Consider the following 25,596-nt stretch of genomic DNA (forward strand, 5'->3'; position numbering starts at 1 on the left):
GAATGTCTGGTTAGAGGAAATCTATCCTACTCATCTGAAAGCCAACTTGCAGGACAGTCCTGGGCACCTTGGCTATGAAGTCGTAGCTTTCATTTCCCTGAGTGTTGGTTCGTAAGAAAGGCAAATGCAGACCAAATTAGGAATGAAAGACCTATTTGCCAGATTCCTGCTCGGGGCAGGAGTCTCAGCAGAGGAGCTCCGGGATGCGGTGCTGCCCACGATGCTGGACCGATGCTGCCTCCTCCCTCCCCTCCTGCAGCCCAGGGCTGCAGCACAGACCTGGCCGTGGTGCGGGCAGAAGTCCACTGTCAGCTGGAGATGTATTTGAAGGCCTGTCCACGCTCCTTGGCCATCCTGCGTTTGTGGTGATGGACTGTCCTTGCTCAGTGATCCTTAATCTCTTACATCTTTTAATTAAGGCAATTTCTGTTGGCCTGCTGGAAATGCTTTTCTCATGTAGATTAATTAAAAATAAAGCCTACCTCTGACAATTTAATGTGCTGTGAGCTCTGGTCAGGATGCAGGCAGTCTTCTAAACCATTATTCATGACACTGTTCTTGCTTCTTGCTTACTTTTAAACCGTGTTTTGTGGGAACTGAGCACAGCAGTCGTTAGTCGCTCTCTGTAAAGTTATGGGCAGAATTAGCCCAGCTGTGAGAGCAAAGCGGTCTCTGAAACATCACCTCCACCCTGTGGGCTGCAAAGCCCAGCTCATGCTGCTGGAAGCAGTGGCATGAAGCCAGATGCCTTCGGGCAGCTCCTTTGTTTCAGGATTTGCACCTCTGATCAGCAGGGGTTCCTGGCTTAAAACCTGGCAGTTCAGCTATTGAAAGGCAAGTTAATGGTTTCTGCGGTTTGTTCCCTTTCTGTGAGCAGCAGCTGGCTGGTTTGGTCTTTGCAAGGCGTGAAACAATTGTCTGAAGACTCGGGCAGTCAACAAATCAATATTGGCTAGTCAATGGCTTTGCTCTGATCTTCCTCAGGGTGTCTGTTTAAATTCCAGTTTGATTGGCCTGTGGGATTTGCAGAATTAGGAAGACCTCTTGGAGAATATTCACCCTAGTGTGGAAGACTTCAGGTTAGTTTCATTTTCCTCTAACGTATTTCCCATAAAAATGTCGTAATTCTCTATCTACGAAGAGTTTGGGCAAAGTTTCACTCCTTTGCAGTACGAATTAGCCCAAGGAACATTAAATCCTATATTTCAAAGCCAAAAAGTAAGAGCTGTTACAGACTGGATGGAATTTAACTGAGCATGGAGGTTGATGTGACACCGGCCTGCCATGACGTCCCACCCGTGATAGGAGATGGGACAGGGGACCTGCATGTCTCAGGTCTAATCCAATCTGGGACCCACTTACTTTGGTTTTTCCTCTTCAAGCTCTCGAAGTTCTCTCAGGGCTCTTTTAGTGAGGCTGCTTAATTTTAATTTCTTACAAACAAAGCTTGGAGAATAAACCGTGAATTTAACATCGTTTCTGCTGGTAGCACATTAATACATAGTGTGCAGCTTCCTTGTGTGTGTTCCTGGGACCAGATGAGAAAAGCGCTCTGATGAAGTGGGATTTTGCTTGTCATGAATATTTATATAAGAAGTCTCAGTGCCATGACAGTTGCTGGAATGTAAATGCAGAAGGGGAGGAAGCAGATTTTTTTAACAGCAGTTTTTAAACATCTTTTAGTCTGCTTTCAAAGTCCTAGAAAATACTGTGCTTTTTCATTGCAAACTCCTGAACTCAGAGCAGCATGCTAACCAGCTGTGGCAGGGCTGCACTCCTTCGCTTATACGGATGCTAGCAGGGCAGCAGGCGGTAGCTGACGGGGCACAGCTCTACCTCCGCCTGGGCCCACAGTATTCGGCAAAGCCATTCACAGTACAGTGCTGTCTGTGCTGACCAGAACATGCATTGGCTGCAATATTCAGCAGCAGGAGGACATTGCTGTTGGCACTGCAGCCTTTTTGTTGAGTTGCATTTAAATGTACGAAATGTAAGTGCATCATAGCGTTTCCACTTAACTTTCTCATGTGACTTGGCGTGCAATATCACGAGAAATGGAAACTATGGTGGTTATTGTATGTTCTACCTAGAGTAATTCTGCTTAAATTCTACGAGGATGCTAAAACACCACATGGGAAGGGTAAAGCAATGCTTTGATCAGGAGCCGGCTAGAGAGCTGTAATGAAATTAATTTTTAAGACAGTGCTGTGGCAACAGGGTTGATTTTCCAAAACTGAAAAAAGTTTTACAGAGTGGCTGGAAATGGGGAAAAGCTATTCCTTCTTCTTATTGGGAATACTGAATATTTTAAATTGGCAACATTTTCTGGTTTAAGTAGCAGAAGACAGCCCAAAACAATGAGTTATTCCTGCTAATATTCTTCCTTGCAGTGTCTGTCTTACACGGGCACTTGGTACTCTGCTGAACGTTGACATTTAAGCATTTCTTCATGACACTCCATTGCAAGAGCTATTGTGCAAAAGCAACAGATTTCCCACTTTTGGAAATAACAGCTGTGGGAAACGCTGCCCTGTGCTGGAGTGCTGTAAAGTGCCACTTACCCAGACTGGGTAATCCAGGAGTAAATACCGTTTCAGTTGTTTTACCAGCTAATAGCTGTAAACCTCAATGTTACTTGTTTGGCTTTTGATTGCACACTCAGCACCAGCACTATGCTTGTCTGAAGCTAGCTGCGCTGAGTTTCTGTTCTTAGAAGGTAATTTTACAAACATATCAATAAGGATACAATAATTTGAAATTAAGCACCACAAATAAGGAGTCATTTTTGCAAACCATAGCTGGTCACAGAATCTTTAATTTCCTAGTTTTATTCCTTTTAAATGTATTTTAGTTAAAGTTTTGCTTCTTGACTCTTTCGGGCTTTAGAATTCCTATGGGAAAATTGCCTCGTATAATGATTTAATTGTTCATACATTGCAGAAGAGCAACAAAATGTCCATGTATTGGATAGTCAAAAGATCAGGCAAATATTTCACTCAATGTACAACAAAATATTATGAGGTAATTTTATTTTTTTTTTCCATTTTTAGGTAAAAATATTACAGTATACAAGATAATCTTATTAAAGGTAAAAATACAGTATTTTGTTTTTTCTCTAAACAGATCTACATACAGTACACTTTTTTATTTTGTTTTCTTTTTTTTTTTTTGTACAAATATAACTATTATTCTATTAGGCTATCTGTGTTCTCATCTGGCACTTAAGAACTGATCACAGGTCACCTTCTGGTTCTGCTCATCTTTCTCAGCCGATACCTAAATGTAATGTTCATCTTACAGGTGTCTCTTGTAAACAAACAGTACGGTTCAGCGGTTCCCAAGTAGTAAGGTGTGCTTTAAGTAGTTGAAATCGTGTAGCTATATGTAAAAAAAGCAATCTAAGTCTGCAGTTGGGTTGCACAGACTCATCACCTTCCAGTTGTAAAGTGCGATCCGAGTACTTGTATTACTGCAGCCTTTAAAACAGTTTTAATCCCTTCCTCATCCTCTGTAAGAGCCAAACACATAATAATTTCTGCAATGATTTTTGCTTCATTTCTTTTATTTTTTTCGGAATGTTCTCGGTCGAATTGAAACCTTTTCATATTGATTTAAAGGTTGAAACTACTGGGCTAAGTTCTTCGTGATTTGTCTCACCCTATGGCTTGCTGCTTGACCTCTGGAATCCAAAAGCTGAGCTCAGTCGCATCGTTGTCGCTGGATTAATGTTGTTCCTTGAACTGAACACATTAGCACAATGTAAGTTATTTCTGGGTGTTGCTGGGAAGTGAGTTTCACATCATTATGCATATTTCAGTACACTGTTGTTGAAGCTGGGATCATCTAAGGATAAAAGAGATACTAGGTGTGTACAAAGAGACCATACCCATTAGTGGAGTAGCTAATATAAAAGATGGAGAGGAGTTTGTGTCTGGGAATCCCTTTATCAGGTTCTAGCAAAAGGGTGAAAGGATGCTTCACCCAACAAGCTTGGTCCATGTTTTCCAACGCTGTCATCCAGTGTAACAGGTAGATGACGTCTACCTGCCATACTTTGCCTTGGTCATTTCAGTGCATGATTTCTCATTTGCTTATTAACTCCTTAACCACAGTGCTGTTCAAAGTTATCTACATGGATGCCCATGTAAACATAAAAGGAGAGTACACACCCAAGGACAGGTATTCTTAAAATTTTTCAAGGAATATGCTTGGCACATTTTTTCTTCAGACTTCCCAATTCTGATCAGTACAGTCTCAGCTGGTATAAATGAGCACAGTTGCATCATCTTCACTAGAGTCAGATAGGTGAAAATCTGGCTTTTTTGCCTTTAACTAGGGGAGCCTTCCCTATTGTGCATCTATTTCTGATGTCAAAGGGCATATATTTTTACCAGTATGTCGCTTCCGTATCATAAAAGATTTAACTGGTAGCTCACCAAACACAGGAGTAATGCAAAGTGCTCCTACTAATACTTGCCAGTTGGCAAAAGTTGAGTGTTGCGGTACCCATCTTTTGCATGGTTTTTGCCCTCCTAAGATGCTGGTTGAGACTGAATAACGTTTAGAAACCCAGTTGCCTTCTCTGTGTTCACCGTCAAATGTCCTTGTTTAAGTTCTTCCCAAATTTGTCGCTCAGCTGCTGTATTAGTCTTGCCAGTTCTCCAGTAGCTTGTGACTTTTCCTCTAAGAGTTCATAGCGGAGACTAGAAATATCTTGCTTAATCTCTTTAAGTTCTCCTAAAAGGAGTAAAATATTCTTGTTAGCAATATTGAACCAAAAAAGTAACCCCTATGCTTTTAAGACCTGAGAAAGCATTAATTTCAGTGCGCTTGGTCATGAATGTGTGTGGAGCTCCATGTGATGTCCCTGCATTTATGCACTTAATACTTAACTTTTACAAAATAACCTGTACTTGTGTTAGTGGTACTGACAGCAATAGCAAGTATGTATGGAAAGTTCAGCTTTTTTCTGAAGTCTATTCTCTCCCCACATACTGATCTCCACCTACATCGGATGTTTGCAGGAGGGCAGATGTTAGGACATGTTAGAAGGAGGTTCTTTACCATCTGCATACAAATCCATGGCCATAAATATCCTTATTCAGTTCAAAAAAAGTCCTTGGGACATGCATAGGCAGTACAGTCAGAAATTCCTCTACTTTGACCCCAAAGCAAGGTTAGGTGCTGGCGACATCATGGGTGTTTTAAAGCAAGGAGACGTAGAGCTATGGGGCAGAGTAGGACTATGTAAAGACAGATCCTATGATATATGTGTTTTGCTAAGGAAAAATAAAGACATGGAATTCCAAGAGCATAAAGGTGGCTCAGAGTCACTGCTGCTCACCTTAGTGAGAGCACGAGCATGCTCTCTCTCTACAGAGAATGTTGCCTAAGCTCAACCCTCTTTCTGCCCATAGCAATCGCAATAACATTACATGCTCTAATCTGTGTCAATTATAAAAATCCACTTGCCTTCATTGACCTCATCATTTTCTCGGTCAACCTGAGCCTTCAGTACATACCGCTTAATCAGACGTTTCATTATTTTCTGAAAAGAGAAGAGAAACACTTAACATGAGCTTATCCACATTGCTTAAAGTCTAGACTTACTATGAGCAATTCAAACATCTGATTTCACTATGGATAAAACCTGGCTTCAGAGGATGCAAAGAGAATTTTTTGTTGATATCCCGTTGATTTTATACTCTATGTTATGAACTTTGTACTACAGTAGTTGATTGACAGACATTCCACAATGAGTCCACACTTTGGGCTATTTAGTGGAATCCACATAAATGTAGAGTATATCCCATAGACAGAAGGAAAACACTAGTGATCCAATAGCAAGCTAAGAAATGGGATCCAGAGCCTTCCTTTAGCATGTTGCTATTTAATGTATCAATAAAAAATACCTTACAGGAAGAAATACTTGGTTAATTAATGCTGTTAGCAAACTCACTCACGATGATGAACTAAGAGTCTGACCTGAGGTTAATAGAAAGACTCTGTTTGCCTTGCAATTGGGGTTTTAGGAGAGAAAATAAATTTAGTGAAGGACAGAGAAAAGAGAGTTTGAACAGAAGTGGAGAACTTGGCTTAAATGAGAGAAGTTTCTTAGGGAAAACGCAGATTTTAAGGGACATGTACGGGGGAAAAATAGATCCATGTGGAGTTATAAAATGGGAGATGATTGTTAGTAAAGAACAGTGTGTATGGAAATAGTATGAGATGGCCATGGATGTGAGCTTGCAATGTGATATTGTTCCAAAAATGTGTAAGTTACATTTATCTAGAAGGAAAGCAACTTTGACGGTCTTGGGCTATGCACTGGGTTGCATCTGCAGGCCTGCATCATTGCCAGTTCTTCACTACAGAAAAGATGTTCATCAATGGGGAAAATAAATCTCTACTACGATAAAGACAAAAAGGATTGCCCTGTCACAGACAATGATGTAGGTGCATCCTCTGCAAACAGAGGAGAGCTCAGTGACCATCCGAGAACAGATACACAAATGTCTTTTGTTGACCAGATGGCCACTATCAGTGCTGCAAAGAGCATGAAGTATGAATTACAAAATCAATACACCTGCTCTTTTTTCTTAGTAACCAAATATGGATTATAGCAGTGCAAAAGACGTGTGAACAACAAAGAAGGACGCAGTCATTTGTATACTGGTCATGCAGTCACGGAATATGGGATGTCTAAGACTGTCCTTGTATCAAAGAGGCATCTGGCTAACCGGGTGAGTCATTAAGGCAAGAGAGATGAGGCACAGTGCACGTACGGTGTGTTGAAGATGGCCAAGGTAGTAGAATCCAGAGGGAGGTAGGGTTGTCACCTGAGAAAACATAAATGAAGTAATGTTTGGGGAAAGTAGGGATATCCTGGATCCAAAAAGAAATGTTTTTTTAAGAACAGATGACAGAGGAAATTTAGACTAAAACAAGGAATCAGCACACAATGAATGCTCTTGTTACCTGGAAAAATATGATAACGTAACATCTACCTACCCCAGTTCCCATGTAGCTTGTATTTTTGATGGACACTGCTCAAGTGCTACGCTATGTTAACCACTATGTGTGACAGAAGTCATAAGCTGAAAGCTGCCTAGTCTATCAAACACATGTTTGCAGTGAGATTTGTCTACAGGAATTGAATATTAGAAATGTGACCACTTTTTAACAAGAGTCTACTTATCCACTTAGTAGATATTCTGCCAATAGCTTTAGGAAAATAATTAATTTTTGCCTCGATATTGCACTGTGGCTTCTAAGCCTTGATGAACAAAGCTTCCAGACAGCCTCTTGGTAATGAATGCTAAACTTGAAACAATTCATATGAGTCTGATTTCTATAAAGTACTGTTCCCCCCATTGTCTAAAAGTTTATTGAAATTCTTCAAGTCTTAGAGATCTTTTATGTCATGTAACACCCAACTAGTGCGTGTTGGTCTTAAGATGGTCTTAGGAGAATAGGTTCTAGGAACAGGTCAGACATTTATAAATTATAAATCTGTGCTGATTAGATCTTTTTTATGTGTTTATTGGCCCAACCCTCAAGCTCTGCATTTGCCATCAGCTATCTAAACACCTGTACCTTCCAGCACAGAGGGAAATGAGAAGAAATGGACAGATTTGTGGTCAAGGCATTGAAATAGGACTCATGAGATTCGGAGCTCCGTTTCTGGTTCAACTGTAAGCTTTCTGGGCCTGAGAAGTCCTGCCGGACCTCAGATCCTTGTCTTTAATGTGAAGGCCATGAAGTCTTCCCCCTTCACTATTTGTAGTCTTTTATTTTGGACTTCACTTACATGTGCCATTGAAGACCACACTGTTACAGGCCTGAATACTGCTGTTTAATTCACAGGTTTCTTCTTGATGTGGACACTGCAGATGCCATTTGGCGTGAATGTGGGAGCACTGATGGGAGGCAACGCTTTGCACCTTCATGTCCCTGGTCAAAATCAGACACAAGTCCGTAGTGATTGGAGGGGACAACTACTCACTGGGGCATCAGATGTCAAACCCGGTGATCTCAAATGCACTTGTTATCAGTTAGGCAGTAGAAGAGCTCAAGAGTGAAGTGAGCAGAGGAATTTGCTCATTTCTCATCTCTTTGCTATATTGTTTTCCCAAACAGCAAAGAAATATACAGCTGAGCCTTTAAAAGTACAAACTATTTCTTCTACTTTCTACCTGACAAATTCTTTCCTGAGTTTTGTAGGTGAAGATGTGGACAGCATAACAGACTGCCAGTGCAGAAAGTGGGAAAAACTTGTGAGCTTAGCACAGCATTTTAGCAATGCTCCATCTCAAAGTCTCAGCTCAAAAGGGTTTGATAAAGGCAGCACCTTGCCTAGACTAGTTTATTCCCAGATCATGGCAGATCATGTTGACTTCTTCTGCCTACTTTTCAAATTATTTTGTTTAGATTCTGTGTATTTTTATTATCTCTCAAGAGCACTGTCTCTATGTACTCCAAGCACACAGCCTGCAGATGCATCACTTGATAAATAACACTAAAGAAAAGAGTTCAGCAAGAAGATATTGCTTCAAAGGTTCTCCTCACTGTAGAGGAAAGCTTGCTGGCCAGATTATCAAACTGTTTGTTCTTCTTTATGTTTATATACTCAAGAATACTACACTCTACTTGTATTATTTCGGCAATTTCTTCCCAGAGTAACTGAAACTTTCTAAGATAATTTGCAGACGAACTTAGTAGGAGCACTATTAAAACAAAGTAGCAGGTAGTTGTCTTTTTCTATCTATTTTTCACAGCTGTCTTTGGCTTTTTCAGCTTTGGAAATAAGGGTCTAATTTACCACAAACATTAGGCAGTCTCATTTAGAAATAATAGCTACAGGAAGAGAATGAGTCCAGCAGAGGCTGACACATCTTTCCATTACCTGTGGGTTTGAACGGATGGGAAAACATCAGAAATGCTGAAATGCCGTTTTGAGCAGGACACAATCACCTCTTCCTTTTGCCTTTGTTGGTATCAAGCCAACTAACTCCAGATGCCAGAGTGAATGTATCCCATTTCCAATTTCAATTTTTAGACACATCTCCTACTCTGGCACAAAAGCCTGGACAACTTTTAAAACCAGTAGCAATTTGTTACTGGTCTGCTGTACAGCCTAGGAGCCCATTGTACTGGACTTTGTACCAACACAAGCCAAACCAATTCTAGAATTACCATTGCACGTTTATCCAACTTAATTTTTACTTTCCTCAACTCTCGCTAATGTTGGTTCCCTCAGGCTTGTTGCTTCCCATCAGATTCCTTTTCCCTGTATGTTAAAAAATAAGGAAAACCTCCTGTGGGGCACATTTTGCTTATTGTATTACCCTACTACACACGTTTACACAAGAAGCAAGACATCTGCTGGCACTCCAGCCAAAACAGATGGTTGTGTTAGTTCCTGCCATGCCTGGGGTACCCCGTGCCGCCTCTGCAGCCCCGGGTATTTTTGAGCCATACCACATTGCAGGTTTAGCTTGGTAGGACAAGTCACTGTCAGAGAAAGCACATGCAAATGTTAATGCAAAGGCAGGAGAGATGATGCTGTGTCATGACAAATGAAATGCTATTGATGCAAGACTGGAGGATTAAAGCTTGAATGATATTTCTTGTATTAAATTAAATATCCTTGAGAGGAATTAGCTAGCATGACAAACGCTAACACCATGTGTATTTCCATGGGTGATAGGCTGCACTTGTCTCTGAAGTGCCCCAGCCCTGTCCTGTGCCCGTGCTAAGCCACAGCCTGGCACGTCACAGGATGGCATCGACTGGAAGAAAGCAAACGTGACCCTTGCAGGTAAGAGCTGTTCACTGACAGATCTCTTCCCTGCTTTCATGCTGTGATTACCTGATATCTTGTGGGCTTGTTATAAGCATTCTTCCCAGAAAAATTTTCTGTATTTCGAGTGCTAGAGTGAAAACGAACTTTCTGAAATTATAAAACATCATGATATAATTAAATCAATGATAGCTTCTCATACCCAGACAGACCCAAACTAAAGAGAGATTTATGAGAACAGTAGGAAATAATTCAATGTATGAGTAGAATAAAAGCCAGCACACTCAGGTCTAAAAAAGTAAACTTTTGAAAGACACTAAAGAGTCAAAACCCACAGATTACTGAAAAAAATTTGGATTCTAAATTGTCTGGACAAAAATGGTATTCTCATACAAGTGTTAGACAAGCAGGTGTTAAAAGGCACGAAATAGGTTAATCTCAAATAGATTGGTGATTGTCAATTTAGAACACATTTTAAGAAAGGGAAAAAAAGAAATACCAGTGTTTAAAGAGAACAAATGGAGGTGGTACAAAAACAAATTCTGAAACAGAATTGATTTTCATCAGTCCTTTTAGAACAGTAGTACCATTTGTTACTTTTTTAGCTCAGCAAAGATATGCTTTATTTTTAGACAAAGCAGTACTTTTTATCAGCAGACATCACAGCTACGGATTTTGTACTCCAGAAACTTTGAAGGACGCTCTTCTGAAGACTACACACAATATTTGTAAGATATTTCTTTGACTCTGTTTTCCACCTCTGAACTTTTTGATCCAAGTTCCAATAAAAGAGAAATCACTTATTCAAAGGAATTAATTCATATCACAGACCCGGAGGAGCCAATACATATCCTAGACCTCTGCACCTATATGCAAGTGCATGTGCAGGGAAGGCCCTGGGTAAGGGCTTCTCTCCCCTGACTGGACCAGAGACCCTGAGAAATAGGTGATTTTTTTTTTTTTCAGATCAGGATACTGATAATGATTGGAGTATAAGTCTGAAATAACCATGTAATTAAAAAAAAAAATTCTCACTCATCAGTTGTGGTCTTACAGAGACAGTAACAAAACTGAACAAAATCAACAGGCAAGAAAGAGATGAATGATGCTCTTGATCGTTTGTGTCAAAGCCATGTAAACTATGAATTTTGCATAAGTTCCATGAAAAAGGGCAAGCTAGACACTTTTACTCATGTGGATTGGGGAAGGAGAGGCTTAAAGAAAATTTTCTTTGGTTTATTCTTTAAAGCAGTAATTAAATTTCAAAACACAGCAAGCTTCATGTGCATAAATTCAAATAATGTTTTAAAAATATTTTCTTTTTTAATCATTATTTGAGATAGCTAAAGGACAAACACTTCTTTTGTTTCAAGACTCCACTGTTCTAGTGAGTCTTTTAGTGATCAACAGTAGTGTTAAATAAGTTTGTAGAGTACAATGCCCCCAAATGCTTGTCTATCATGGCAATGCTCACCATGTCCGATAGACTAATAGAAAACATGGAGGAGCCCCATGGATATACTTCTCCCTCAAATTTAGGCGATGGCAGAGACTGAATGAACATCAGAGCTGAGCAGGTCTCTTAAATTCATGGGAGCATGATCTCCTCCAAGGCTGTGGGCTTTGCCTGGAGATGGATGGCTCACCATGAGTTTTCATATTGCTCAGCTGTTTGCTCCTTTAAGGAGAGCCATGAGATCCAGACAAAGCCCAAAAGCAGGCTGAAAATTACAAAGGCAAACTCTGCAAAGCCTCCTCCAACTTTCCTTTCCTTCTCCTCGGTGTCTGTTATTACACCTCTTCCCTCCTGCAAGCGTAAAACTGGGAGTAGGCTGCCCACATCTCCGCCGGCCTAGAAAGGCTGGCCAAGCCTGTCGAGGAGCTGCGTCAGCCTCTCACAACACCGTTCAGAAGGCTTTCCTTTTCCCCTAGGAATGGGTTCCAAGTGTTATTCTCTTGTTTCAAATCCAGCTTGAGATGAGAAAATTAAGGCCAGGACACTTACAAGCGAAGCTGCCTCGCATCTTGAATCCACTGAACAACATCCAAGCAGCTGCGGCTGAGTTCCTGTGAATGTTCTGGGTGTTTTCTTCTCCAGTGTAAAGGAGGTGGACTTGCCTTGTGAGTGGGATTCTGTTTGTTGTAAATTTATGTGCTGGGAACACTTCATACTAGTAATGCTTTATACAGTGTTGGAGACAATAATTTCTATGGGCAATATAATTTTCTTTAATTTCTCTAGCATTTTCCCATGGGACTGCAAAGCTGATTCTGTTGGGAAGGGTCTGGATGCTAACCGTACCTCGCATCTCTCTCGCTTTGTCATGCAGGCACTCGCTAGTGCTGAGGGAAGCATGCTGCTGTGTACAGCCACTGTTTCCAAAGCAAATTTCTGCTTCAGATGATCAAATGGGAGGTGGCTGAGGTAGGATCCACCCATTAGTGGCTACACATCACTAGGCAGACGTAAGTAGAGAGGTTGTTAATTACAGCTTTAGGTATTTAGGAGGTGTTATTAAGCCCTGCTTGGAAACTTGTTCCCAAACCTGCAATGGCAGTAAATGTAGTAATGAGACTAAAATTACTTTGGACATTAGTTAAAGGAAGGTGGATGTTTTGAAGAAGCTTGAAGGCCTGCTGGGTAGATGAGGAGCCAGACAAGCTGGGAGTCTATCTGTGCCTCTGCTTCTGCCCTTGGTCTTTGACCTTGGGAAACTCCCTTTTAAAAGTGCCTGCTTTTATGAAGGTTGCTCTTTCCCTGGTGTCCAGACAGTGCCTAAAAAAGTGAGGGCACAAGTCTGGGACAACCCTCTAGGTGCAATGTAATATAACTACTAATATGCAATGCCGAGGCTGTGCTGTCCTTGACCTACTTGTGTAACCATGCAACCCCCTCCAGAAGGTCCCTGGCGTGAATCCTTTCTACAAAGAAGGTGAAAAGTGAAGATACAACATACCCGTTGTTTGGAATTCAGCATCCCCATCTCAAGATCATTTTCACAGTTTTTGGCCTTGGATTTGCAGAGTTTTATGAGGCACATTTTTATTCTCAGTATGAGATAATAAAATGATTTAGGGCTTGGCACTAGGTTAAAAGGAGCAGGTAAAGTCCTTCCTTCATCAAAGTAGGATAACCAGAGTTTGGCACGTGCAAACTTCCACTCCACATCCGCATCCTCCTTGGGAAGGGAAGAAAGAAAAAAATCACGACACCCAAAAATATAATTAGTAAATAGGAATTTAGATATGACAAGGACAAACATACAGGTAAGATTTCACTATAATCAGATTTCTGTTTGCCAAACCAAGACCCCTGCACACAGCCTGTCTTTGTAAGCTTCCCTGTGGTGATTTCAAAATAAGGAAAATTTGAACAACACAATGGATAAACAGAGAGTACATGTCTGCCAAATACTAGACTATTTCCTTGGATATCAAAGGGGTTGTCTTTCAGTAACAATCTGGTGCTTGTGCTATGCTGATAAATGAATGTGTCAGAACATACACAGAGTCATGGAGAGCAGAAGAAACTTTTATGTGCACAACAACAACACAGCCTGTCTCTGCTTAACTGCAATGCTATCTAACTGTCAGCTAACCATTCTCATTGCATGGGCCAAGAGAGGCTAGGTCGCTGATTTCTTCTATCATTAGCTGGTTTCCTCAGGGATCCTGTTTGCATTCACCATCACATATCCCCAGATCAATACACCTTCTTTCTCTTACTGTTTGCCTCAGTGGATGAAGGTGGAGAAAAAGTCCATCATTCAGTGCCTGCGAATCTCCTTTATGAACTGTCAAGGTGGGTCAGGATCACTTCCAAGCACAAGGGCGAGGTTAGCACATACTTTATGGATCTCCTTGGCATTTATATAAGAGGATGGTCAGGGTCATGTATCAGTACCATTTATCCGGCAAAAGAAGCCATAAGACAGAGCTGCTCTACAGCTGTTTTAATCGTGATTTATATGGAGGCCAGCAATACCCCATACTCATGTACATCCGTGTTCTGCTGAAATTAATAACATTTGATTACATCATAGCTCTGAAACCCAGTCAGAAACTGGTATAACACAACTGAGATTAATTCTGTCACAGTTACAGCAATAGCTTTTTGTCAGTGGAGCAGCATTCACTTCTGCCATTTGGTCTTCTCATTGTTTGGGGTTGCACCTCACAGAAGCCTTAAGCTCAATTGTAGTAGAAATCACTGCTGTTTTAATGCTTTTCTGTTAAGCTGTTAGGAAGCTACTAATGGAAGTGGTTCTGATTTCCAACTGGTAAGAGGATGTTTTCTTTCCATAAATGCAAAGTTGGCAGAAAGCACTAATACTGGAGGCATAAACAGCAGAAAAACAGAAGTAGCTGAAGAGGGATGTTCAATGGAAAGCGTAAGAATCTGCTCTTGTCACTCCACCTAACAGTAAAGCATGTCCCCACCGACTGTAACGGAACTTAATTCCTAAGTAATGACCATCCTCTGTCCTTATTGACATTGCTGTCATCAGATAAACAGAAAAGGGACTTTTTCTGCAGTCAGTAGGATGACTCTGTCTTGCATCTCCCCGCTGCTGAGGATTGACAGGAACTAGTATGAGATTTGCTAGTTTTTTCCCAGTTCTCAAGGAGGAGGATCTGGGACAAATAGTTCACACTCGTTTTGCTTGCTGATAGTTACAAGTAGTCTTTAACAAGGTTTTGAGAATTTCCATGCAATCAGGAAGGATGATACAGCATTTTTCCAGGAAAACGGTCATCACAAAGTTTAGACTAGAAAGTTAATATAGGCCACCTATTCAGGTATTTTTAGAGAGTTTTCTTCAGAAACTTTCAAGAGCTTCTCTACCTGCTACAATAAACTAGAAAATGCAGTAAGAGGCTGAGACCAGTTCAGAAGTAAATCTTGTTTCAGCAGAAGAGGATTCAGGAAGATGCTTGATCTTAAGTGATTAGAAACCCTTGAGGAAGCGACTTTGTCGTCTGCATACAGGAAAGCTTCTGGGGCAGAGAACATATGTCGGGTCTCTCTGACATTTAGACTTCGTTAAAACAAGCACAAAATAGAGTTATATTTGCACTACAGTACATGGATGAATCAGACATTACAGTGAGCAAATATTTTCAGCTCTGGCCTTTTGCAGTGTCATGTTCTGAGGGGAGATTAGAACAACTCATTAATACAAACCGAACTACTGAATCTTGACATTTAACAAATCAGAAGAAAGAGGTGACTCAGCGTTAACATTATGCAAATAATTTTTTTTCTGCCTTTATTTAAATTAGCAGGGAGTTGTTTATGTCTAAGGCATTTAGCAAATCCAGTCTGCTAATAGCAATATTGCTGAACAAAGTTGGGTAAACCCTGCAAACGCCTCTCTGCAGAAACCTGTTTGTATTTCTTGAGGTCTGTGTTCACATCCTTTCAAAGCTTCTTTTTTGTGAATGTGCACACAGTTCTGTTTTTCAGACCTAGACTCTCCTCAAAAAAAATCTACCTCAGGGTTGTATACCTGCTGTTTGGAAAGCATGGAATTTTAAAATATGCATACATGAGTTTCAGACCTAGATGGGCTTGGGCATTTAACCAGTAGAGAACCGGGGAAAAAGCCAGATGAAACATTACTTGATCCGCTGTAACCAAACAATGCAGCTAAGGTAACACACATGGATACATTAACATAACCAACACAAGGAGCAAAAATACCACAAACTGCTTTCATTAAATACTTGTAAAGGAAATGGAGTTTGCTCACAGATGGTCATTAAAAACAGGAAAGCTGAAGTTGTTGTAGAAATTATTTAATTATTGAGTTGTAATCTGGGGACGAGCACAGCCTTAACTCTTACGTAGTGTAAGATCTGTGTCCAACAACACTCTAATCTTGCATACAGCATAAGCTACAGCTTCCTTGTTTTTTTAACATATTCATTATCAGTGATAATTAAGTACATTGGGTTTGTAATCAAATTTCTTGTCTTACCTCAATTTCCTGATAGGAGTTGTTGATCATGGCTATTAGCATATTAAGCAGCACCACCACCATAGTCACGTTATATACTCCATAAAGTACATATCCAATATTCTCAATGAATTTATGATCGTACTTCAGCACCACAGATATCACTTCAGATAAGCCAAATATTGACCAGAATAAGGTTTTAAAACTTTCTTCTACCCTAAAAATAAAGCAAATAATCACTTTATAGAGTTGACACCAGGTTAGCCAGGCCAAATGCTAATAATAAAAGCGGCAATCCACCAATATAATAATGATGCCTTGGCACAGTCATTGTAAGCCATTATCCATCACCCAGGGATGTGCCAAATCCTATTTCCTTATTTTATAAAGAAATATGATTTCTGATTAATAGTATAAAGTTACAGTGTCCCCTTATTGCTCCATCTGTTCTTCTCAGGTGTCTTATTCTTCACTTGGATTTTGTGTCCCTATTAAGGACAACTTCTCTGGCAACTTACAGTTTGAAACTTATTGTGTAGGGCCTTTTACTTCTACTCACTCACCGTTTTCTCATCCAGTGAAGACAAGCAGACATTATCTGACAAAGGGAAGAAGGAACTGAGTTTGACCTTCTTAGATGTGGTTTCCAGGGCAGAAGAGAAGCATTACTTTTTACCCAGGAGAAGTGACTGAAAAGTTCTGATTCATGGCATTAATACGAAGAACACAGAGTGCAAATACAGTCAGATCATAGTCCAATTTTTTCCCCATCCTGCTTTGGGGCTGCAAACAAATCAGGCATTTGTAGCAAAGATTTGAAATTAAGGAGTGGTAGAAGATATTGCGGGAGGCTTTTTAGTTTGATTATTATCCTTGCTTGAAAGCAGAAAGGAACCAGAGGAAAATAAAAAGGTTGAAAGATAGGAAAAAAAGAGGGTGATAAGCCAATGACATAGTGAGGCTGGAAAGGATGCAGCTGGACTGACAGGCCAAAAGGAGAGGCTGACGCAGAGGAGTCCAAGCCGTAACAGGCAGAAGGGGAGCAGACACAGCTGAAAAGGCAGGAAGGAAGGAGGAGGAGGGATGCTGGTACATTTTGGAAGCAGTTTGGTTAGCTTCTGATTTAGAAACTCTTTTGCCTTCACTGAATAATCCTTAGCATGTCAACAACTAGTTATGTCTCTTCTCCCCCTGCCTGCCAGGAGGTAAATGGCTTCTAAGAAGACAATGCCATGGACAAATTATTTTGATGAATTATTTTTTACCAGGGTGGCAGCCTAATGCTGCTAAATCTGTTCATAAAAGCAGATTATAGACATAAATTACAATATATCCTGAGGGAACAATAAGCTTTACATCAACTCCAGCATCAATTACACTATGCATAAAAGCAAGTGAAATTAATTTCAACCCTTTGAAAGGCTAGTGCAGAGCATTGGGCAATTCTTTTCTGCCACAGCAAACTGATCTTTATCTCCCATTATAACTTATGGTATTCCTTATTCCATTTGCAAGTAGTAGTAAGATTGCAGTGTGTATTTAGATATCATTCTCAGCCAGTATAACTGTATTGACTTGTCGGGAGTAGGCCTGAGCAGTGTTTGAAATACATGCTGCACAACTTCATTTAAAATGTGGCTTTCTATTGAGTGTCCACGATACTCAGAGTCACTGGTATCCTGTTCACTCCCGCTTGTTGCTTCATGCAAAGATACATTTGTGGGATGAGCTATGATTGTGCTCCAAGCAAGTGCCATCACTTTTCCACTTGCTGGACGTTTCCTTTCTTGTAACACTGCTCTTGTCTCCCGCCCTCGTCTGCAGCACAGGGTAGCTGGCATTAATATGTCAGATACTCTTCACTCTTATGGCGGAGATCTGTCCAGTGCTTATTGTATCAAATGTTGTACTACACAGTTAAAGAGCACATAACACCAAAAATCTTGGACGTGGAAACCCACCATCTAAGTCACTTATCAAACTAATGAAAACCGTAACACCCAGCCTTGATCCCAGCTGCACTCTGCTATTAACCTTCCCTTTTTAATTTGGAAAGGTTCCCTTAGTTTTCTACCCTGCCGGCAGATTTTAATACACGTGTCAACTCCGCTCCTTTTCCACATCTCAAGCATTAACCTTTGCTCTGGAGCAGTGCCAGATTCTCCTTGAAAAGTTAATTAAGGACTGCAAGGGGCCCTGACCTCCCTGAGCACTGCAGAGGAGGCGGGTAAGGGACAGGGCACTGGGCTGTGGTAGTCCCTATTCTCCATGTCAGCTGGGGGACCAGTGCTGGTGGTAGTGGGACTGGGAAGGAGGTGTGAGAGGTGGGCTTGACCTGTAGCATGCCAAAATAGCGCTTAGCAATGCCCCCAGGCAGTTGCAGGTCTCCCTCTCGTAGAGGAAAAATTCTAAGGAGACCTTGTACCAGGCTATCTCTACCATCCAAAAAGGCTGGATGGCTCTTTCTCCCTTTTCATTTACTGCCAAATTGAACGAGATTTGGCACAGGCCACAGGGACCATCAGTTAGGTGGTTTTTTTTGAGAACATTACACTGAAACACAAGAGAAGGATATCTGAGCCAAGTTCTCAAAGATTCCAAGATGCTGATGTGTCTGCATGCCAGCTAAGCAATTTACCCCCTTCTTGCAAGGTCAGCGGGTGTTTTATCCTCTCAAAGCAGACAAATGAAGGAACAGAGGAAGTCAGGAGTCCTGCCCAGACTGACAGCTCCTGGCAGCAGGAGGATCTGGCAGTGGCAGAACTGACTGATGCTCCTAGCGGAGATGGGTACCCTACAGTCTCTCTCTCTACTCTGGTAGAGCTGACTTGCAATGGGAAGAGAGCGGAGAGATTTTTTTTGTTTTAGTACACATAGTCCTGTGAAAGTTAAAGATTTTGCATCAAGGAAGAAAACAGACCATAAGCAATCAAGTAGTTGCAGATTTTCCTTGCTTTTGTAAACAGCAGTGTGCTGTTCATCAAAAAAGATCATGGCAAGGCTGTGATTTTGTGTCAGTCTTGTGTTCTCCTCTTTAGGAAAGCCTGAGGCATCCTTTCAGACTGAGTTATTTCCTTAAATTGGTTGGCAGAGGTTTAACACTGCCAAAAAAGCAAAGCAGTCAATACAATCTACAGAAATATCACATTTTGAGAAAGCGAAATGGGAAGAAGAAAGCCATCAAATCTCAAAGTAACACTGGCACTGAGCAGTGAGTCACCTTTCCCTTCAGGGAGAGGGAGACAGAAAACCTCGCATTGTAGCCTTCAGCCTGATTTGTGATGCGGAAAGCAAGATGAACGCAATCAGTCTTGCCTCCATTTCAATTTTGTTTGCATAGCATGTTCTTAATTACGGGTGGTTTCAAGAGCTGTGTTCTGTACACAGCATACAATAAACAGATAAACATAGCTGGAGTCGGTTGCAACTGTCATGGAAATGGTCTACTTTTCAGCATTGAAGAACTTGAATAAATACTTGAAATTATACCATGGTTAACTAAATAATCTCTGTATTTAACAGCGTGACGTGAGGTCCGCTGCACCTTTATTTCCTTTGCATCCAGAACATTGAAATGGAAGAAATGACAGAAACTTTGCGCGATAACTCGGTCCAGAGGCCACAGGGGTGCTACGTGCTTGCTCTGTAGATGACAACACAAGCAAAACTGAGCACATGGATCTCAAAAGTGCAATAGCAAGGGAAGGTGAAAGCTAAATTACTCCAAATATTCACTGATTATCATCATTAGAATGAAGCAAGCAATTCCCTCTGAGTGTTATGTGGACAGATGTATGCTCTTTTTTTCTGCCTATGTACTGTCCTGGCAATTTATGGTTTTCTTAAATGTGTAATTCAAAGTTCTTTCAGTAAGTAGCTCTTTGTCTGTGAGACTTCTCACTGAGCCTATCCAGTGAGCTGTCAATTCAACACCCTTTGAAAGTTGCCACAATAGATTACTGCACAAATCCAATGGGTCTTTTTCTGTCATGACTAGCCAAGTGATCTCTGAGAATCAGGCCCCATAGTCAAATAGTCACATTTCTGAGTATGGAACTTGCTTTCTGCAAAATTTCACCCATCCTCATTAGAAGTCACAAACATGCCCACCAGGAATTGCATCCAGTCAAGTCACTGAAGTCACAGAATGCTTATGAGGACACCAGAGTAAGCTTTATTTTTCTTTGCCCCAGTGAGTTTCCACAACAGTGGAGCTACTTATTCAGCTCTAATGTGGAAATTTTCCTTCTTTTCATGAATAAGTTAATGGCAGCAGAAGACTGCCACATTCAACAAGGCCCACAGGCAGCTCACGAAAAATAGGGAGGGAAACATTGCTAGAGCTGGTAGCTGCCCATCTGCCGATATAATCTTGTCGTTAGCTTATTAAGATTGTTTGAGACTGTATACCTCAGGGTTTCTAGCTTGTTGAATAAGATGTCTGAGAAGGATTTTCAGATTGAATGTTAATCTATTCTCTTTGTTTCATATGATGAAAGGGCTCATTTTCAGTGATCATCATTTGACACTCCTGTGTGTTTAAATAATCAGAAGAAAGTAAGCCTATTTTAAATCTCTTCCAAATTCTTAAAAGGAAAATTCATGCTCATGGAAAATTCACTTCATAACTGCATGAAGTCCCTCCAGGATAAGTAGTCACCAGGCTAAAGTTAAGGAGGAAGAGCACTGCCTTTTGACAAGACTCCCCAATCCAAACATCCCTCGGGCATTTAAGCAATCTTTACTCCAGTGAGCACATGATTTTAGTCAATGTTTGCTCATTATTTCCATCAAATGATAGTAACTACAGTAAGATCCACTTAGGTAATGAGTGCTAATGAGAGAGTTACTGCACAGCATTGCATCAGAGATTGGAATTTGTCAGCAAAGTGTTCTAGAGACGTGCCTGAGGGCTGCTGTAACTGAGTGCCACCAGGCGATCAAGGACGGTATTGACTCAACTTCTCATTAAGCCTTGTGGTTCAAGGGCATCTCCTTCTCTGCAAGTAAAAAGTAAGTCACATCCCATACACTCAATTTTCTTCTACCTTACTACCAAGCACATATAAATGTGACGGCATCTGGCCTTGTAAATCTTTCCATGAAACTGTATCCTGAGGTTACAGGAGAGAAGGCACGTTTGGCTCATTTAGAGAAAGTAAATATTATGTTACATGATACATGTCGCACAAGAGGGTGGTGTGGTAAAAAAGGCTCCTGTGCATTTGGAAGGAAACAGCCACTCACAGGACAGCTATGATGCTGGAAAGGTCATTTCTCCTGTAGGAGCTACAAGTTAAGCCTCCAGCTCGCCGTGTGACATGCTAGAGAAATGACACATCAAATGCCAGCTGCTGTCTGCTTTGCATCTGGTGAACACCATGGGCTCAGGCATTACAAGCGTGGCATGGTGCCTGGAAGTCAGATCACAGCGAGGGGAAAACACTATGCCGAGGTTTCCTCTTCCCTCACAGACAGGTGTGTGCGAAGGAAAGTCCCCAACATGTCCCTAAGGCAAGTCATGGTGGTTTTGTGAGACACAAAGCTGACTGCCATGGTGCTATGCTGGTGCCACATTGCAGTGCAAGGGAGAAGGATGTGGATGCATGGGACATGTCCCTCAGACACAGCAGGACACCAGGCTGTCCCCTCCTCTGAAAGCTCCTGCAGGACCTCAGTTGTCCCACCCAGCACTGGGGCTTGGGTTCCTGGGGTCCCAGAGAATCAAGTTTGCATTTTGTGTTACCCCCGAAGGGTTGTAGACTTTCCCTTTTCAAAAGCAGCCTCAGCCTGAACCTTGTTCCAGAAGCATTTGCCAGCCTAACCCAGGTAGACCTAATGTTCTGCGTGGCCAGTAACATGTCATGATGCTCTGTGCAGCTTTCGCATGGCCTCTGCTGGAAAGTACCCAGCCAGGATTTAAGAAACACAGCCCAGGTGTCCTGGTTTTGCTTTTTAGAGCAACACGACTAGCAGCTGACTCTGCACATGTGCACCTAATAATCACAGCTGCCCTCAGGTGGTATCCTGAAACAATCCTCACATAAGTAAAATCCTCCCTTATTTTACCTATTTTTTGGCTTGAAGTTTCAAGAACAACAATCTAGGTCTAACCTCCTCTCCACTGCTTCTCTTGACTCGTTAAAATGAACATCTCAGAAAACATTTTCTTGATCTGTTATTTTGATTTCCAGAAATAACAATTTCTGATCTACACGTGTCCCTACGTTCAGACCTTGAGCTGGCTGCCAGGGCTGGAGGCTGTGGTACAAGTTTCCCTGGCAAAAGCTGAATGTGACTTCCCCACACAGCTGGAGCAGAAACTATTTGAGCAGACCTTTCAGCAGCAATGGACCAGGATGAACTAAACTCCTCCAGAGAAGCCACTTTTCTACAGGTACTCACGTTGTAAAAGCGGGGTTGTATTTTGCACCAAGGTAGTAAGAGTAAAGGTTGAACATTCCAATCATGAAGGCCAGGAACACCATGATGAAGATGACCATGAACTTGAAAATATCCTTCACAGTCCTCCCCAGAGAGATCTGCAGGGGGCCGAAGCTTTCGTTGGCTGGAAGAATGTAAGCAATGCGGGAGAAGCTGAGTACCACAGCTATTGCATACAGTCCTTCTGAAATGATCTGAGGATCCGAGGGAAGCCACTTGTTCCTGGCTAAAACAATACATGTACACTAAGTATTAGTAACAAAAAGTGTTAGATGGAAGTTATGATGATAAATGACCCCTTTTCAAGACAGAATCTTGGTTTTGGACAGGAGTTAAAGAAAAAAAAGTTTTGGAACAACTAGTTGTTGAAGTCCTCAGCATGCTGTACAAATATGGGTGAGAAGAATTAGTTGTATTTTTCACATGGTAAAGATGAGAAATGAGCAAGTCAGTGGGATTTACCGAAGTCACACAACAAATAAACAACATGGCTTTAAACAAATTTGATGTTTTCTGTTTCCTAGCTGAACATCAACTGTGCTGTGCCTTTTCCATCTGAAGCTCTTGTGATGGAGAAGCAAAACCACAATGCAGTGGAGTTTGGCTATAGATTTGGATACGTGGCACTGTGTCAATATTTGGAAGGGAAGCGTTAGGGAGACTGAGATCCCTATCCCTACCATCAGATAAGAAAGCTGAGATCTGTTTGGATAAAGCAGATATAACCATCAAATGTATCATCTTTATGTTATTTTTAAATTAAAACCAGTTCTTACAGCCTAGTCACTCTAACATTTTTACTTTAATAAGCTTCTTGTTGATACCAGATATGCATCATTTATTTAATCTACTGAAAATTTGAACATTTATATTAATATACCTTATAAGTGTCCTAGCATCAGCTGAGCTTCTTGATGAAAAGATTGTGACTCAGAGCTAAAATATGGGACATCTCAAAGGACACAGCAGTAAAGGCATTATTTGCAGTAATGTGAACCAAAGGCAAAGCAGCAGATGGAAGAATTCACAGGATCTGGTTGTGACATTCTGTTCCGGACCCTTTGCACCTTTGTATCATGAACTCACTTGAAATAGGTCAGTGGCAAACCAGAGAGAGGAGAACCACAGCATCATCTCAGAGGCCGCTTGCTTGCCTGGACAGGGAGAGGGAAGCTTACCTTCAGAGGGGACACATCAAGCAAGAGATTGAGCTGGAGTGACCAGCTCATGGACCCGCCAGCAAGCCTGTGGCTGTGCACCCTGGTGTGGGGTCATGGTACGTGTCTCTGGTGCTGCATGGTGCACGTCCACAGTGAATGAGGTCTGCTGCCCCAGATCTTCCTCTCCAGCCCAAGCACATTGCTAGAATAACTGCCTTGCAACCTTACAGAGTGAATGGTCCCCCTTTGTGCTCCGCTGTCTATCTCCTACAGCCCCTCTGTGAGCAAAAACCCCAACGATGTTGCTCAGGGTTACATCTAAATCTTGCAGAGGAATACAATGAATCCAGTCCTCACACTAGGGTGGAAAGCTCTATTAATTTGTCAATATCAAAGAAGAACCATTTCAGCCATCAAAAATAAGGTTGTCAAGGCTATGCTACTGCTTACATTTCTAAATGTTAGCACTTCTAGATGATATAGACTCTCCCAAATAAAGGATTTCCCCTTGGAGAAGCAGCAGCTTATGCGTGTGATTTGTGTTTGTGTTTCCATTATTTGGGTGTTGGATGTGACAGAGGTGCAGAGCACAGCAACAGTCAGAAATGCGGCTCCAGAGCTTACATATGCTCACACATCTCCCCCCTCTCATGTTTGGAACACCAAGCAGGTTCTTCCATCTGTAATTTAAATTATATTCTGCTCACTCCCCGTTCCTGATTATTTGTTGTTCAAGCTATTTTGTCAGGATGTGATTAACCTGAATGTAGCCTTAGCACAAGATCAGAGACTGAATGAGGCTCAGATTTCAATTCCTTTCTTACTGTTTAGGAATATGGCTGGAATGGGTAGATCTAAGAAGAATAATTTGGTTTAATTAAAAGAAAAGTACATAAATATCACAAAAAGAAAGCTGCTTTCAGCACTGCCATATATTAGCCAAAGAACAGGAAGCATTACATAGCAAAAAGCATCTTACCATAAGTAAAGTAAGCAACTTCGGGGGGAAGGGTGACATTACTGAGGTCATCATCTTGAACGTACTGATCTACGTACTGTTGTGCTTCAGTCGCTTTGAGAAAAGCCATGAACCTGGCGGTGAAAGAAGCCACGAAGATGGACAGCATCCCAAAATCCAGCAGGTTCCAGAGATGCACCACGTATTCGCGTGGACCCTCTTCCCAGATCTCCTTGCACTCTGACCATATCATGCCTGCAGAAAGGCCAGAGTGTGTTTAATAGGCAAACACAGAAGGTATTTTTTTGTGTTTAGTTAGACCCATTTCCTGGCTAACAGTGGCTTCTAAGATTGAAGCAAATAACTTTCCAGTTAAAACAATTTTCTTGAGGATGCTTCATGTAATCTTTTCTTTAAAATTATTAAAAATTTTAAACTTATATCTCCTTTTGTGCAGGTGAGGTAGAATTCTCAAAATTTCACTGTATGAGTCGATGGTAAAGTAGATTTCTGGTGACATCAGAGAAAGTATGGTTCAGAAGTACTGAAGACATCAGAAAATCCTACTGCGGTTCTATTCAGAAAAAATGTAGAGTTCCTCTCTTGCCCCCAGAATCTACTTGCTAAATTGTGCCACGGAAGATGGTATCATTTGCTCTGCTGATGTTTTCCTCATTCCCAGAACAGTGGGTGTATCTGCTTTGAGAATGGAAACAGATCTTTGTGAAAGAAAATCTGATCCAGGAGTAAACAGTAAAGACAGAACTTCTGCCCTTAGAACTTCCCATAAAGTTTTATGTATGAAATAATGATGAGTTTCCATACATTAAAGTCTGATCTATCACTTGGAAAACCCTGAGTTTAGTCTGAATTTAGGATCATTCTGAGGAGAGAATTACAAATAAAACTAAATACCAAACCCAGAAAATTCAAACATTTTGACATTCGTGTTCTACTGGGAAGTGCTGGGGAGGAGAGGTGAGTTCAGTGGGCAAACTGGAGCCAAGAGCTCAGGTTGAATACACCAGCTTGCCTCACTTTCAATCAAAGCAGGGCCCCAGGTACAAAATCTTTCTTCTGAATCACTAAAATATTGGAATATTTAACCCACTGATAAATATTTCCTACAATCTACCCAATGCTGTTTCCATCGCAGCAGCATAATTCACTTTTAATCAAGCAGGAGCAGTGCCTGCCAATTTCCACGTGGCCTCCTGCAACCTTGCCCTTTTTGTGAACTCTTCATCCTCTTTGCTGGAAGCCGTTGTGGAG

At 41.3% G+C, this 25,596-nt stretch overlaps 1 protein-coding gene across 1 annotated transcript in view; it reads right to left on the bottom strand.

The window, feature by feature from the left end:
• Positions 1-3,211: 3,211 nt before the first annotated feature.
• Positions 3,212-25,596, bottom strand: part of TRPC7 (transient receptor potential cation channel subfamily C member 7) — an 80,414-nt gene continuing 58,029 nt past the window's right edge. The window contains exons 6-13 of the mRNA XM_075441545.1: positions 24,346-24,579; positions 22,168-22,432; positions 15,784-15,979; positions 12,760-12,981; positions 9,872-9,952; positions 6,786-6,839; positions 5,473-5,548; positions 3,212-4,737 (exon numbers count right to left, since the gene is read on the bottom strand). Of these exons, the coding sequence (XP_075297660.1) occupies positions 4,595-4,737; positions 5,473-5,548; positions 6,786-6,839; positions 9,872-9,952; positions 12,760-12,981; positions 15,784-15,979; positions 22,168-22,432; positions 24,346-24,579 (1,271 nt within the window). The 3' untranslated portion in view covers positions 3,212-4,594. The remainder of the gene's footprint in view (positions 4,738-5,472; positions 5,549-6,785; positions 6,840-9,871; positions 9,953-12,759; positions 12,982-15,783; positions 15,980-22,167; positions 22,433-24,345; positions 24,580-25,596) is intronic.

This window comes from Opisthocomus hoazin, chromosome 22 (genome assembly GCF_030867145.1).
Source record: "Opisthocomus hoazin isolate bOpiHoa1 chromosome 22, bOpiHoa1.hap1, whole genome shotgun sequence".
Lineage (NCBI taxonomy): Eukaryota > Metazoa > Chordata > Aves > Opisthocomiformes > Opisthocomidae > Opisthocomus > Opisthocomus hoazin.